Source organism: Mus musculus, chromosome 16 (assembly GCF_000001635.26).
Source record: "Mus musculus strain C57BL/6J chromosome 16, GRCm38.p6 C57BL/6J".
NCBI lineage: Eukaryota > Metazoa > Chordata > Mammalia > Rodentia > Muridae > Mus > Mus musculus.
The window spans coordinates 16,488,414-16,503,789 of record NC_000082.6 but is presented as its reverse complement, the minus strand read 5'-3'; the positions used below and the strand labels follow the sequence as shown (position 1 = coordinate 16,503,789).

The window sequence follows — 15,376 nt, the reverse complement described above, 5'->3', positions numbered from 1 at the left end:
ACCAAATGTGAGCCTATTGCCTTTAGTTCTGACCATATTTCCCTGTATAAAACTGAAGTGAATATAAAGACAGAAAATTTTTAACCATTATTTAAGCCATTTTATGTGCGAAACACAAGATAACACTTTTCTCATTTCTCCTGAGTCAAAAGATGAAAAATGAGTGTAAACTGAAATTCATGTAAGTCTGGTTTATTAAAAGAGGTTTGGTATTTTAAAGCCACTATGGCTTTGCATTGTTTGTAGAGATGCATGACTTTCCTACACTGTCTTCTAGTTAGAACACTGAGAAAAGCAGTGCAGTGACCTTTTTGCTACCACACTCCAACATATTCCTGTTATTGGGGAGACAATGCTTGGCCTTATTTTCATTGTTTTATAGTTTAATGGCTAAGTCAATATATTGGTTACTTCAGTAGGTACTTACTCCCTAACTTAAATACAGGCTAATTATATGCTGCTTTCTCTAACTACAGCTACTAAGTAAGTCATGAAGCAGATGCTTTTGTGGGATAGTCTTCCTCATTGGCCCTGGTCCTCATGGCTAACCTTCTAACTTATCCTTTATGCCGAATGACCCCTTACACTCCCCCATGTCTTTGTCTGTACTTCTATAACCAAGTATCACAAACTGGTAGCGACTTAACAAGAGCCGTTCACTTCTTGCAGTTTGGGTGGCTGAGGATCCTAGATCAGATTACTTAGTGATGAGAGCCTGCATTCTGATTCAAATGGCAGAAGAAGCCAATAATTTCTTTGGGATGTTTTCTAAGGTGCCTTAATTCCATTCATAAACTCTAGCCCCATGCCCCTCCTTTAATCATTATAAACATGTTCCAAAAGTTCTACTGTCTTATACCATTACTTTATAGTGAGAATGACACAGAATTGCTAAAGAAAGGTCAATGACAAAATGTATGAATGGAACATGGGACAGCTTGGAGACACCATGAAGCCTTAACTTTTAAATAATAGGACTAGAAAAAGGAAAATAGACAAAATATTTTCAAAAAAGTCATAGAGGAAATTTCCCAACAAAGATGAGCACTCAGGGTCAAGAAGCATCCTAAATGGTTTGCCTTGCCCAACTAAGATGTGTTGGCTTTTATATTATCTTATTATATTTTATTTTGTCTTGTGTGGTTGTTATCTCTTAGATGCCTATTGTTTCCTAATGAGAGACAGAGAGGGAGTGGATCTGGATGGAAGGGGATGTGGGGAGGCACTGGGAGGAGTGGAGAGAGGGGAAATTGTAATCAGTATGAGAAAAGGTAGTGGTAGAAGCCTACAGAAAGCCAAATAGACAGGACCAGAAGAGAGATGTCTGCTAACATGTTGTAGCTAAAGCACTAAAAGCACAGACTAAAGAAAGGATATTGAAAACTTCAAGACTGAAAGCCATGATTCTTACAAAGACAAAGCAATCCAGAGAAATGCTTGATTGCTCCATAGAAACTTTAAACCCAGAAGAGCTTGGAAAGATATCTTCTGAAATACTTCAACCTAACCTGTTGTGTCCAGAAAAGCTATTAAAATTTATAGAGAAGTAAAATAATAAAATTAATTTTTAATGATACCTGTGCTAATGTTTCAACTCACTAAAAAGACAAGGGACTAAGATTAGATTAGAAAACAGGATCCAGCTTTTTTCTGCCTCCAAGATCAATGGTAAATACTAACTTAGGGTAAAAGGACTGAAGTAGATATTCCAACAAATAGAACAAGCAAATACAGCTATTCTACTATCTGACAAAATCGTCTTCAAACAGAAAAGAATACTTGTTAATGGGTAATCCACCAAGAAGATATTTTAATTCTAAACATAAACTCAATTTTTTAAAAAACAAACTCTACTAGATGTACAGCCGTGGATTGACCCTAACACAGTGATAGTGGGTGACTTCAGTACTGCAATCTCATTTTTTTCCCCAGTAGACAGATCATCTAGACAAAAGCGAAACAGAAACAGTAGTGTTAAATGACACCATACATAAAATAGATTGAATAGACATCTGCCATAAATGTGGAGAAAGGCAAACCTTTATACATTGTGTAAGCTAGTATAGCCACCGTGGAACTCAGTCTGAAGGCTCCTATAAGAACCAGAGATAGCTATCTCACAGTGCCCATGTGCCTGAAGGACGCTATCTCCTGCTGCACAGACACTCAATGTTCTGTCTTCACAATGGCTAGGAAATAGAATCAACCTGCAGATGTTCATCAACCAGTAAATGGATAATAAAAATGTGGTACATATATATAATGGGATATTATTCTTTTTTTTAAGGAAAATGAAATATTCAGGTAAATGTCAAAAGAAATTATACTGTATAAGGTTATTCAGACCCAGACAGAAAAAAAATATAACCTCATGTTCTCTCTTATATGTGGACCCTATCTTCAGATCTTTGTTTAATTTGGAATAAATGTAGAATCTAGAAGCTAGAAATGGGCAATTGGAAGGATGTAATAAAGGGGAGAAAAATAGTAGAGAATAAGTAAAATGAAATTAGAAGAGGGGAGAGTGGACATAGAAAGGGTTAAGCAGGGAGAAGGGGAACTAACCAGGGAAGAGGGGCATTGTGGGGAAGAGTGGACATAGAAAGGGCTAAGCAGGGAGGAGGAGGATGGGGCATTGGAGAGTAGGGAAATGATTAACAAAATGGAAGGTGTGGCCGGGTGGTGGTGGCAGATTTATGGATTTATGAAGAAGCTGTAGGAACCCCATGTGCTTATAAACTAATAAAAATATAATGAGGGGGGAGGAGTTTGAAGAAAGGGATACTACACACATGGACCATGCTGACCAAAAGGCATAGGTTCTGAAACAAAAATCCGAGTCTGGACACAAAATGTCTCCCTATTAGTTTTTGGTCAGAGAGGCCCAAAACAACATAGGTTACTGCCAGTGTTCTTGGTTGCTCACCTTGACTAAACGTTAAGATTCTATTGCTAGAGATACTGCACACTTTGTAGGACATAAAAAATCAAGTTGTAACTGTTCAAAAAACTCTTCCTGCTGGCCAACTTCTGTAGTGTTGAAGGTGCTATGCAGGCTTCTTGGGGGAAAGGACAGCAATGTTCTTACCCAGTGATGGACTCTACATGCTATAATACTGACTTGCCAGAGCAAGATGTAACTGTTATAGAATAACTAGTGAGGCCTGCTCCACAGGAACACAGTTAAGCCTGGTAGTGTAAACCTGGTCAAAGCTGAGGAGGTCACGGGCTCTAGTTGGAGGCTACTGCACAGCACACTGTGGCTGAAGGACATAGAGCAATCAGTTTCAAGCTGACTAGGAACCTTCTTTCCAGCTGGCTGGCTTTCATTGTGCCAGAATGTGCCATGCAGGCTACTGAGGAAGAGGTCAGTGTCTCCTGGAGGGGACCCTCACATGCTTCATGCATTATCAACCAGCCAAGACAGATGTGCAATAGAAATAGGAGTGTTAAAGAATAGCAAGCTGTCTTTTAAGTTTGATTTGAGACTTAGACCACAGGTACACTACTAGAGGGAACACATGTCTGGTACAGTAAACTTACATAAAAACCTGTGGCTATGGAGGTCATAGTCCCTGGGGTACAACTTGCTATTGCTGATTTACTAACTAGTTAGGTTGTCAAACTACCATAGACCTGAGTTGCCCCCAACTTTGGTCAGAAAAGCTTCAGAATCATCTGAGAAGAATTGTAACAGAAAATACTTCCAAGTATTAGTCTGTAGTCAAGTCTGCAGAGCATTTTCTTCATTGAAGATGACAGAGAGAACCAGCCCATTTTGGATGATGCCTGGCTGGTGGTTCTAGCTGCCTAAAGAAAGCAAACTGAGCAAGCCATGAGGAAAAAGTGCATAGCCATCACCCTGTATGACCTGCATCAGCTCCTGCCTCCAGGGTCCTGCTGAGGTCCTTCCTTGACTCATTGATGGACTTATAAGCTGTAAGATAAGCTTTCTCTTCTACAAATTGGTTTTTGTCATGGTGTTTTCTCACAGTAATAGAAACCCTAACTAAGAAACCAATAGTGTGTCAAAAACTGGCCATAGGCTCCTGCCTACAATTTATGACAGACTTTCTTTGGTCTTAAAATGTCATGGTTCCTTAACTCTGGATTCTAAGATGCTTTTTCATTACATTATAGATTCTTTTGATTTTGTTTTTGAGAAAGGGAGTAACTATGTAGATCAGGCTAGACTCAGACTTACAGAGATCTGCTGCCTCTGCCTCTGCCTCTGCCTCTGCCTCTGCCTCTCATTCTGGGATTAAAGGTATATGCCACCACAACCAGCATATGATTTATTCTTAATCTTCAGAATGTTGATAAGTAAGAAAGGACCATTATTTAGTGCTAATTTCTAGTTCATCTAAACGTTTCGGGGAGTGAATGCCTCTTCTCTGTGCTGTCTGTGTGGGGCCTAGGACTTCAGCTGACATATTATAGATCAACAGCAAATAAAAGCATATATATGTGACCCAGACTCACAGGAGTAAGGGCCCTGAATGTCGAGGTTTCTAGCGGGAGGACCTGGGATCATTTAATACAGAAGACCAGTAGATGGGACCAGAAGGTTTTCACAAGCTGATGACTTATTACAAGAAAGCTTATTAAGAAATACAGCATCTTATATATTATTTGCAAGATGGAAAGGCCATGGTCAGCAAAAAGCTAAGTAAGACAGTGTTGGCAAGAGAGTATAGAATACCTAAAACACAGCTGCCTTAGCACTGATAACTGCAGCCCTTGAGAGAGAAAGCTGGTTTCCCAGGAGCCAAAACCTTAATGCCTCCAAAGTCCTGGCCCAAGCCCCAGCCCCAGGCCAGACCTTGCCAAGTTTGACACTGGGAAAGGACACAGAACTAGCCTGTTGTCCTTTTGTCCTTTCATGAAAGCCTCTGAGATAGTCTTGGATTAGTCTGGCTTCAAACAATATGGATATTAGAATCCACAACAAAAGGAGACTTCAAAAAGCTGTTTGGTCTGAATTTTTATATACTAAATTATATAGAGAAATAATTTATATTTCTCTAGAAATTATATAGAGAAATAATTTGTGTAAACATAAGAACACTAGAGGGCTTTTCCATAGGATATTGAGAGAAACTAGAAAGATGACGATTAGTTTAATAAGGTTTGTTGACTTATGTTTTTCCCAGCCTTAGCCTCCCATTAACGGAGCTTCTTTTCTTCTGTAATGAGGACAGCCGCCAAAGGGGAAAGAGATAAGGTCAAGATATTTCTCTAATGTCTTTGCTCAAAATAATCCTTAAAAGTGGACATTCTTTGGCAAGAATATTCTACTGCATATACTGCCAGGAACACATTGAATAAAATCACTGCAACTATAATAATTTTGAGATATTAATAGTAAATAATTCCCCATTTTTATTAAAAATTTTTATACAACATATTTTATTTCCCCTCCCCCAACTTCTCCTGTATTTTTGTCATCTCCCTGCCCATCCAACTTTATGTTCTTTCTTTCTCATAAACAAAACAAAATGAAAGGCAAAACAAAATACCTACTAAGATAAAAAAAATACCAAAACAAAACACAAAATAGCATGTCCTTTGGTTAAGGACACAACAAGATGTAACCCATTCCTGGCATTGGAGATTTGACTTGATAGCATGGATATCTACTTGGGGCACTGTCTCCCCCATTATATGGTGATTCTCTATAAAATGTGTGTGTGTGTGTGTGTGTGTGTGTGTGTGTGTGTGTGTGTGTGTGTGCGTGTGTATTTAAATTTATATATAATTTAAATTATATAATATACTATTTCCTCTTCCCCGTAAGATTTTTCTTCCGACTGATTCCTTATTAGCTGTCTATGCTCTGTGGTTATTCTGATTGAAACACACATATCTAGAGCTTAAAAGATATCAACTTATAAGAGAAAATATGTAATATTTGTTTGCTCTCACTTAGGATTGTTGTTTTTAGTTCCATCCACTTACCATTCAAAAATCTTAGTTTTCTAAGGAGCTGAATAATATTTGATTGAGTAAGTGTATCACTCTTTTATTATCCTATTATCACTTGATGAACATCTAGGCTGTTTACAATTAGTGTGGATGAGCAAGTATCTCTGCAGTAGATTTTAGAGTCCTTGGAGTATATGCCCACGAGTGGTGTAACTGGATGTTAAGGTAAATTGAGTTTCAGCTTTTTTAAGAACCTACACACTGATTTCCATAGAGGCCATAGCAGTACGCACTCCCACCAGTTCTCTTAGCCTGCATCTTCAGCATCAAATGCTGTCATTTGTTTTACTGATCTTGGCCATTCTCACCGAAGTAACATGAAATCTAATAGTAGTTTTAATTTCCATTTTCCTAGTGGCCAAGGATGTTGAACTTTTTTTTTTTTAATTAAGTGGTTCTTAGTCATTTCTGTTTCATCTTTTGAGAACATTCATCCTGATCCTTCTAGCTTTTAGAATCTGTATTGAAAACTAATGTCTCTGCTATATTATTAATGGTTCTGTTATATTAATGGCAAGATATTTCCCCTTGCAACTTTTAATATATTTTGTTCTGTACATTTAGTGGGTTTTTAAAATAATTCTTTTCTCTTTCTTTCTTTCTTTCTTTCTTTCTTTCTTTCTTTCTTTCTTTCTTTCTTTCTTCCTTCCTTCCTTCCTTCCTTCCTTCCTTTCTTTCTTTCTTTCTTTCTTTCTTTCTTTCTTTCTTTCTTTCTTTCTTCTGTATTTGTCAGGCTCTGGCAGAGCCTCTCAGGAGACAGCTATATCAGGCTTCTTTTAGCAAGCACTTCTCTCTATCCACAATAGTGTCTGGATTTGGTAACTGTATATGAGATGGATCCCTAGGTGGGACAGTCTCTAGATGGCCTTTCCTTCTGTCTCTGCTCCACACTTTGTCTGCATATTTCCTCCCGTGAGTAATTTGTTCCCCCTTCTAAGAAAGACTGAAGCATTCACACTTTGGTTTTCCTCCTTCTTGAGCTTCATGTGATCTTTGAATTGTATTTTGGGTATTCTGAGCTTTTGGGCTAATATCCACTTATCCATGAGTGCATACCATGTGTGTTCCTTTGTGACTGGGTTACCTCACTCAGAATGATATTTTCTAGTTCCATCCATTTGCCTAGGAATTTTATGAAGTCATTGTTTTTAATAGCTGAGTAGTACTCCATTGTGTAAATGTACCACATTTTCTGTATCCATTCCTCTGTTGAGGGACATCTGAGTTCTTTCCAGCTTCTGGCTATTATAAACAAGGTTACTATGAACATAGTAGAGCATGTGTCCTTGTTATATATTGGAGCATCTTCTGGGTATATGCCCAGGAGTGATATAGCTGGGTCCTTAGATAATACTATGTCCACTTTTCTGAGGAACTGCCAGAATGCTTTCCAGAGTAGTTGTATCAGCTTGTAATCCCACCAACGATGGAGGAGTGTTCCTCTGTCTCCACGTCCTTGTCAGCATCTGTTATCAACTAAGTATTTGATTTTAGCCATTCTATCTGATGTGAGGTAGAATCTCAGGGTTTTTTTGATTTGCATTTCCCTAATGACTAAGCATGTTAAACATTGCTTTAGGTGTTTCTCAGCCATTTGATATTCCTCAGTTTAGAACTCTTTGTTTAGCTTTATACCCCATTTTTTAATATGGTTATTTGATTATTTGGAGTCTAGCTGCTGCTGCTGCTTCTTGTTGTTGTTGTTGTTCTTCTTCTTCTTCTTTCTTTCTTTCTTTCTTTCTTTCTTTCTTTCTTTCTTTCTTTTTCTTCATCTCCTCCCTCCTCCTCCTCCTCCTCCTCCTCCCCCTCCTCCTCCTCCTCCTCCTCCTCCTTCTTCTTCTTCTTTTAGGTTCTCCTTCTTTTAGACAGGGTTTCTCTGTATAGCCCTGGCTGTCCTGGAACTCACTCTGTAGACCAGGCTGGCCTCAAACTCAGAAATCCACCTGCCTCTGCCTCCCACGTGTTGGGATTAAAGGCATGCACCACCACTGCCCGGCGGAATCTAACTTCTTAAGTTCTTTGTATATTTTGAATATTAGCTCTCTATTTGATGATATAGGATTGGTAAAAATCTTTTCCCAATTTTTGTCATATTGACAGTGTCCTTTCCCTTACAGAAGCTTTGCAATTTTATGAGGTCCCACTTGGCTGTTATTCTGTTTAGGAAATTATTCTGTTCAGGAAATTTTCCCCTGTGTGCATGTGTTTGAGGCTCTTCCCCACTTTATCTTCTATTAGTTTTAGAGTATCTGGTTTTCTGTGGAGGTCCTTGATCCACTTGGACTTGAGCTTTGTATAAGGAGATAGGAATGAATTGATGTGCATTCTTCTACATGCTGACCATCAGTTGAATCAACACCATTTATTGAAAATGCTATTTTCCACTGGATGGTTTTAGCACTCTTGTCAAAGATCAAGTAACCATAGGTGTGTGGGTTCATTTCTGGGTCTTCAGTTCTATTCCATTGATCTACCTGTCTGTCTCTGTACCAATACCATACAGTTTTTATCACAATTGCTCTGTAATACAGCTTGAGGTCAGGGATGGTAATTCCCCCAGAAGTTCTTTTATTGTTGAGAATAATTTTCGCTATTGTGGTTTTTTTTTTAATCTATTCCAAATGAACTTGCCGATTGCTCTAGCTCTATGAAGAACTGAGTTAGAATTTTGTTGGAAATTTCATTGAATCTGTAGATTGCTTTTGGCAAGATGGCCACTTTTACTATATTAATCCTGCAAATCCATAAGCATGGAAGATCTTTCCATCTTTTGACAGCTTCTTTGATTTCTTTCTTCAGAGACTTGAAGTTCTTGTCATACAGATCTTTCGCTTGCTTGGTTAGAGTCACACCAAGGGATACACTAGCAGCTTGACAGCACATCTAAAGCTCTAGAGCATAAAGAAGCAAATACACCCAAGACGGCAGGAAATAATCAAACTCAGGGCTGAAATCAGCCAAGTAGAAATAAAATGAACTATATAAAGAATCAACAAAACCAAGACCTAATTCTTTGAGAAAATCAACAAGATGATAAACCCTTAGCCAGATAACCAGAGGGCATAGAGACAATATTCAATTTAAAAACTCAGAAATAAGAAGGGAGACATAACAACAGAAACAAGGAAAACTTTAAAAATCATCAGATCCTACTACAAAAGCCTATACTCAGCAAAAATGGAAAATCTGGTTGGAGTGGGCAATTTTCTAGACAGATTTCAGGTACCAAAGTTAAATCAGGATCAGATAAACCATCTAAATAGTCCCATAACCCCTAAAGAAATAGAAGCAGTCATTAAAAGTCTCCCAACCCAAAAACAACAACAACAACAACAAAAAAGACCTAGGACCAGATAGGTTTAGTGCAAAATTCTATCAGACCTTCAAAGAAAGTCTAATACCAATACTTTTCAAACTATTTCACAAAATAGAAACAGAACGAACACTACCCAATTCTTTGTATGAAGCCACAATTATGTTTATATCTAAACCACACAAAGACCCAACAAAAAAGAGAACTTCAGACCATTTTCCCTTATGAATATCAATGCAGAAATATTCAATAAAATTCTTAAAAACTCAATCCAAAAACACATCAAAACCATCATCTACCATGATCAAGTAGGCTTCATCCCAGGGATGCAGGGATGGTTCAATATATGGAAAACCATCAGTGAAATCCACTATATAAACAGACTCAAAAGGAAAAAAAACACATGATCATCTCATTAGATTCTGAGGAAGCATTTGAGAAAATTCAACACCCCTTCATGTTAAAAGTCTTGGAAATATCAGGAATTCAAAGCCCATATCTAAGCATAGTAAAAGCAATATACAGCAAACCAGTAGCCAACATCGAACTTAATGGAGAGAAACTTGAAGCAATCCCACTAAAATCAGGGGCTAGACAACTTGTCTACTCTCTCCCTATCTATTCAATATAGTACTCGAAGTCCTAGCCAGAGCAATTAGACAACAAAAGAAGGTCAAAGGGATATATTTAGTGTTCTGAATATTGTGTGTCTTTGACATTTCTTTTATGGTTTTGGTGTTCTTTATGCCTCTTGTAGTTTTATAGGCATCTCTTTCTCTAGGTTTGGCAAATTTTCATCAATAATTATCCTATTACTCACAGGTTTGTTCTTTTCATAGTATTCAGATTTCCTTGGGGTTTTTTTCAGCCTCATTTCTTTTTTTAGAATTAATATTTTCTTGACTTGATAGTCAATTACTCTATATTGTCCTCAAGACCTGAGATTCTCTCTACCATGTCTTAGTCTGTTGGTGGCACTTACCTCTGACCTGAGAGTCTCTCTTCCATGTCTTTCAGTCTGTTGGTGGCACTTACCTCTGACCTGAGAGTCTCTCTTCCATGTCTTTCAGTCTGTTGGTGGCACTTACCTCTGACCTGAGAGTCTCTCTTCCATGTCTTAGTCTGTTGGTGATGCTTACTTCTGAGCTTTTCATTTGACTTCCTGTTTATCATTTTCACCTTTATTTCACTTTGGCTTTTCATTAGTGATTATTTCTTTCTAAATTCTATTTTCATTATTTCATTATTTCATTTATCTGTTTATTTTTTTCATTGTCGTTATAAAGGTATTCAATTCATCTTTGAACTAATTTTTATAAGATTTATTTATTTTATGTATATGAGTATACTGTTGCTATCTTCAGGCACACCAGAAGAGGGCATCAGATCCCATTACAGATGTTTGTGAGCCACCATGTGGTTGCTGGGAATTGAACTCATGACCTCTAGAATAGCAGTCAGTGCTCTTAACTACTGAGCCATCTCTCCAGCCCTGAACACATTCTTCATCCTTGTTTTCAAGACTTTGTCTTATATATCAGCTAAATTGCCCTTTCAGGGCCTAATGCAATAAGAGTTGCTGGTTTATACAGGAAAAGTATTGTGTTTGTTGTTCATATTTGTGGTTTTATTGGTGTATCTGGAATTAAGATATTTGAATTTTAGGACTTTTGGTGTAGATATATAGTGTTGCCTTTGTTGGTTGGGTGTTCCATTCTTTGGTTGCTACTGCCTACTCTGGGTCCTATCCAAATGTGACAGATGTGAAGTCCCTGTGAGAGTCACAAATGAATGATGGCACAGACCATTGAAAGGAAGATCTAGAGGTTCCCTTATCTCTGTGTCTATCCTAAGAATCTTACGTCCCAAGATGATGAAGGTGGATTGGGAGCAGGAGCTCAGGTGGTCAGGTAGCAACAGATTTAAGAGCAAGTCTAGAGCATCTATATTAGAGGGGGTGGGGGGCAGTGAATAAAGATCACCTGTCTGAGTCTCAACTCTGGGTTCCAAGTTGAGAGCCATCCAGTAGGTTGGTGGAGAATCATAAAGAAAGGAGATGGTTAGAAGGAATGGCTGAAAGGGGCAGGGCAGAAGAACCAGAGGTACCCTGGACTCTGGGTATACCAAAAGCTATTTTCCCATTTTGCATTCAAGGCAGACATTGCCAAATGATTCTACTTTTACTCTACTCTTGGGTTTCCTCAATTTTTAAATATAGTAACAATCAGAGTTATTGTTCTTAGCAAAAGTCAATGTGACTGATAATAAAATTTTCTTGTGGATAATAAAATTTGGTAGCTATATAACACCCATGGACTAGGAGCCTTTTGTTTGTATTGTTCCTTTTGCATCAAGAGTTTGAATGAAAACAATGAAAGCTATGAATATGAAAGATATTAAAGACTTAGAGTAGTGACCATGGACAATAATAAGAGTCTTAGACATATGATTTATAGTCATAAATGCTTTTATATAGAGTATTGTTAAAAGGAAGGCATCTCCCGTAGTACAGCAGTTCTCAATCTGTGGGTTTTAACCCCTGGAGGTGTCAAACAACTCTGTCACAGGAGTGACATATCAAATATCCTGCATATCAGACTTTTACACTATAATTCACAACTAGCAAAATTATAGTTGTAAAGTAGCAAAAAATGTATAGTTGATGGTCATCAGAATATGAAGAACTGTATTAAACAGTTGCAGAACTAGGAAAATTGAGAACCACTGATCTACTGGGTTGTGTTTCTATGAGTGCAATGCTTATGTTCACATGCATACAGCATTATTTTACAAATGGCTCATGCTCATCATACATTTGGAAAGTTACGTAAGATTGAATGATGTGAACAATAATAGAAACGAGTATATGTGGGTAAGCTAGCTTATGAAAACCTAGTAGATTAAGTTTCGGAAATAATACAGTAGAGTTGCTGCTAGGATGCTAAGGAGATATGCAGGAAACTTTTAGAAATGCTGACAACCTATAGCTCTCCTTCTGATAGGAGGTCAGCTGTGATGACGGGTGGAGTGGAGGTGCAGGGAATCATCCTTGGAGACACCCTCAGAAAGCATTGGTGCATGATAAAATTTTCAATGTGGATGAGTTAAAAAGAAGCTAGTACTCTTCTGTAAACATTCACAGGGACACCAAGCTTGCAGGGAAGGAATCCTGTAATGAATCCTGAAAGCTAAACTCCTAACTTCAATGCCTAAAGCACACTGGGTTCCCTGAAGTAGTAAATGTGACCACAAAGAGAAATTTCATTCTGTAATTTGAAGTTATTTCTTTGGTCCCGATGCTATTACTTTCTTTGAACATAGAGCTTTGAACTGACGCATAAGATCTTGGTTTATGTTTGGTTTTGATTTACATAGTGTCTCAGTACATAGCCCTGGCTGGCCTGAAACTGAAACTCTGAATGTAGACTAAGATAGACTTGAGCTCACAGAGATACCCCTAACCTCTGCCACCTGAATGCTGGCATTAAAGTTGGCAGAAGCACCATGCCCAGCTAAAATTCTGGTTGTATTTTAGATAAATGAATACAGAGTATACAGATATATTTTTCTTTGAAGTCAGCATTACAAGTCCTTGATTCCTATCAGGTCCTTTAAGTACAACACATACACACACTCACATACACACACACATACACACACACACACAAACACACACACACACACACACACACACACACACACACAATGAGATCTGGAGAAATAGCAAGAGCAAAATAAAGTTCTTCTTGGTTAGGTCAGTTCCACTTTGACAGACTCCTTTGCAATAGCTTACTAATGGTGAAGATTTTTGCACCTAGGGTACCAGAATCTTCACTGTAACAGAGAAAAAACAGTGAAATATTGAATTCTTTTCTTTTTCTACAGTGCCTCCAAAACCATTATATCTGCAGAATTCACCTTCATCCCATATTCCCCAAGTCCCCAGGCATAAAGCTTTACCTAGTGCAAAGCCAAGGATGGAGGAGTCTAATCCGGCCCCTACTTCTTGTACCTCAAAAGGGAAGCATAGTAAGGTATCGGATCTCATCAGCCACTTTGAAGGAGGCAGGTAAGAGTTACTATGTATGGGAGAAGGTGGGAGGAGGATGTTTGGAAGCCATAGTATCCTACAGTTACATTTTAAAGATAAATTATTTGGTCTTGCCTAGTAGACATTAGCATTTGCTATGTATGGATATGCCGTTTCTTATTTCCTGTGTGTGTGTGTGTGTGTGTGTGTGTGTGTGTGTGTGTGTGTGTCAGTCTGGGTTACTGCTGTCAACATGCTGCTGTCCAGGACAATGGGCTTGTCAGGAAGGCTGTGTGCCATCCCTATCTCTGTTTTCCTCACTCTCTGAGGGCCTGACTCCTGGGGCTTCTTGCCCTCCTAAGCCTCTCTAGTATTTCTGACCCTTTTCATATAATGAGAGGCCCCGATAACAGGTTAGTCTGTTTCCCTTTTCCTGTTATTACCTCATGGTAAGTTACAAAGAGATATCATTACAACACACAAAACTCATAGTAAATACCCATTTTATTCTCAGAAAGAGAATTTTATATTCTTTAGTTCTAATGTGTAGGCAAATGTGTTTTCTTATGTAGCTATAAAAATGGTTTAATATACAGAAATCCATCAACATAATCCACTATATAAACAAACTCAAAGACAAAATCCACATGATCATCTTGTTAGATGCAGAGAAAGCATTTGACAAAATCCAACACCCTTTCATGATAAAAGTCTTGGAAAGATTAGGAATTCGAGGCCCATACCTAAACATGATAAAAGCAATCTACAGCAAACCAGTAGCCAACATCAAAGTAAATGGTGAGAAGCTGGAAGCAATCCCACTAAAATCAGGGACTAGACAAGGCTGCCCACTTTCTCCATACCTATTCAACATAGTATTTGAAGTCCTAGCCAGAACAATTTGACAACAAAAGGTGATCAAGGGGATACAAATTGGAAAGGAAGAAGTCAAAATATCAATTTTTGCAGATGATATGATAGTATATATAAGTGACCCCAAAAATTCCACTAGAGAACTCCTAAACCTGATAAACAGCTTCAATGAAGTAGCTGGATATAAAATTAACTTAAACAAGTCAATGGCCTTTCTCTACGCAAAGGATAAACAGGCTGAGAAAGAAATTAGGGAAACAACACCCTTTACAATAGTCACAAATAATATAAAATACCTTGGTGTGACTCTAAGAAAGTGAAAGATATGTATGATAAGAACTTCAAGTTCTCTGAAGAAAGAAATTAAAGATCTCAGAAGATGGAAAGATCTCCCATGCTCATGGATTGGCAGGATCAATATAGTAAAAATGGCTATCTTGCCAAAAGCAATCTACAGATTCAATGCAATCCCCATCAAAATTCCAACTCAATTCTTCAACGATTAGAAAGGGCAATCTGCAAATTCATCTGGAATAACAAAAAACCTAGGATAGCAAAAACTCTTCTCAAGGATAAAAGAACCTCTGGTGGAATCACCATGCCTGACCTAAAGCTGTACTACAGAGCAATTGTGATAAAAACTGCATGGTACAAGTATAGCGACAGACAAGTAGACCAATGGAATAGAATTGAAGACCCAGAAATGAACCCACACACCTAAGGCCACTTGATCTTCGACAAGGGAGCTAAAACCATCCAGTGGAAAAAAGACAGCATTTTCAAGAAATGGTGCTCGCACAAATGGTAGTTATCATGTAGAAGAATGTGAATTGATCCATTCCTATCTCCTTGTACTAAGGTCAAATCTAAGTGGATCAAGGAACCCCATATAAAACCAGAGACAGTGAAACTTATAGAGGAGAAAGTGGGGAAAAGCCTCGAAGATATGGGCACAGGGGAAATATTCCTGAATAGAACAGCAATGGCTTGTGCTGTAAGATCGAGAATCGACAAATGGGACCTCATAAAATTGCAAAGCTTCTGTAAGGCAAAAGACACTGGTCAATAAGACAAAAAGGCCACCAACAGATTGGGAAAGGATCTTTACCTATCCTAAATCAGATAGGGGACTAATATCCAATATATATAAAGAACTCAAGAAGGTGGACTCCAGA

At 38.1% G+C, this 15,376-nt stretch overlaps 1 protein-coding gene across 11 annotated transcripts in view; it reads left to right on the top strand.

The window, feature by feature from the left end:
* Fgd4 (FYVE, RhoGEF and PH domain containing 4) overlaps window positions 1-15,376 on the top strand; it is a 183,625-nt gene that overhangs the window by 96,745 nt on the left and 71,504 nt on the right. For 7 of the 11 annotated variants that reach the window (XR_875778.3, XM_006522027.4, XM_006522023.2 and 4 more), the window contains exon 3: window positions 13,184-13,367. The exons of the other annotated variants lie outside the window; for them this stretch is intronic. Coding sequence is in view for 6 of the 7 variants with exons in the window: in XM_006522023.2 (XP_006522086.1) it covers window positions 13,184-13,367 (184 nt within the window). In the remaining variant the exon portion in view is untranslated. The remainder of the gene's footprint in view (window positions 1-13,183; window positions 13,368-15,376) is intronic. 11 annotated transcript variants of the gene reach the window in all.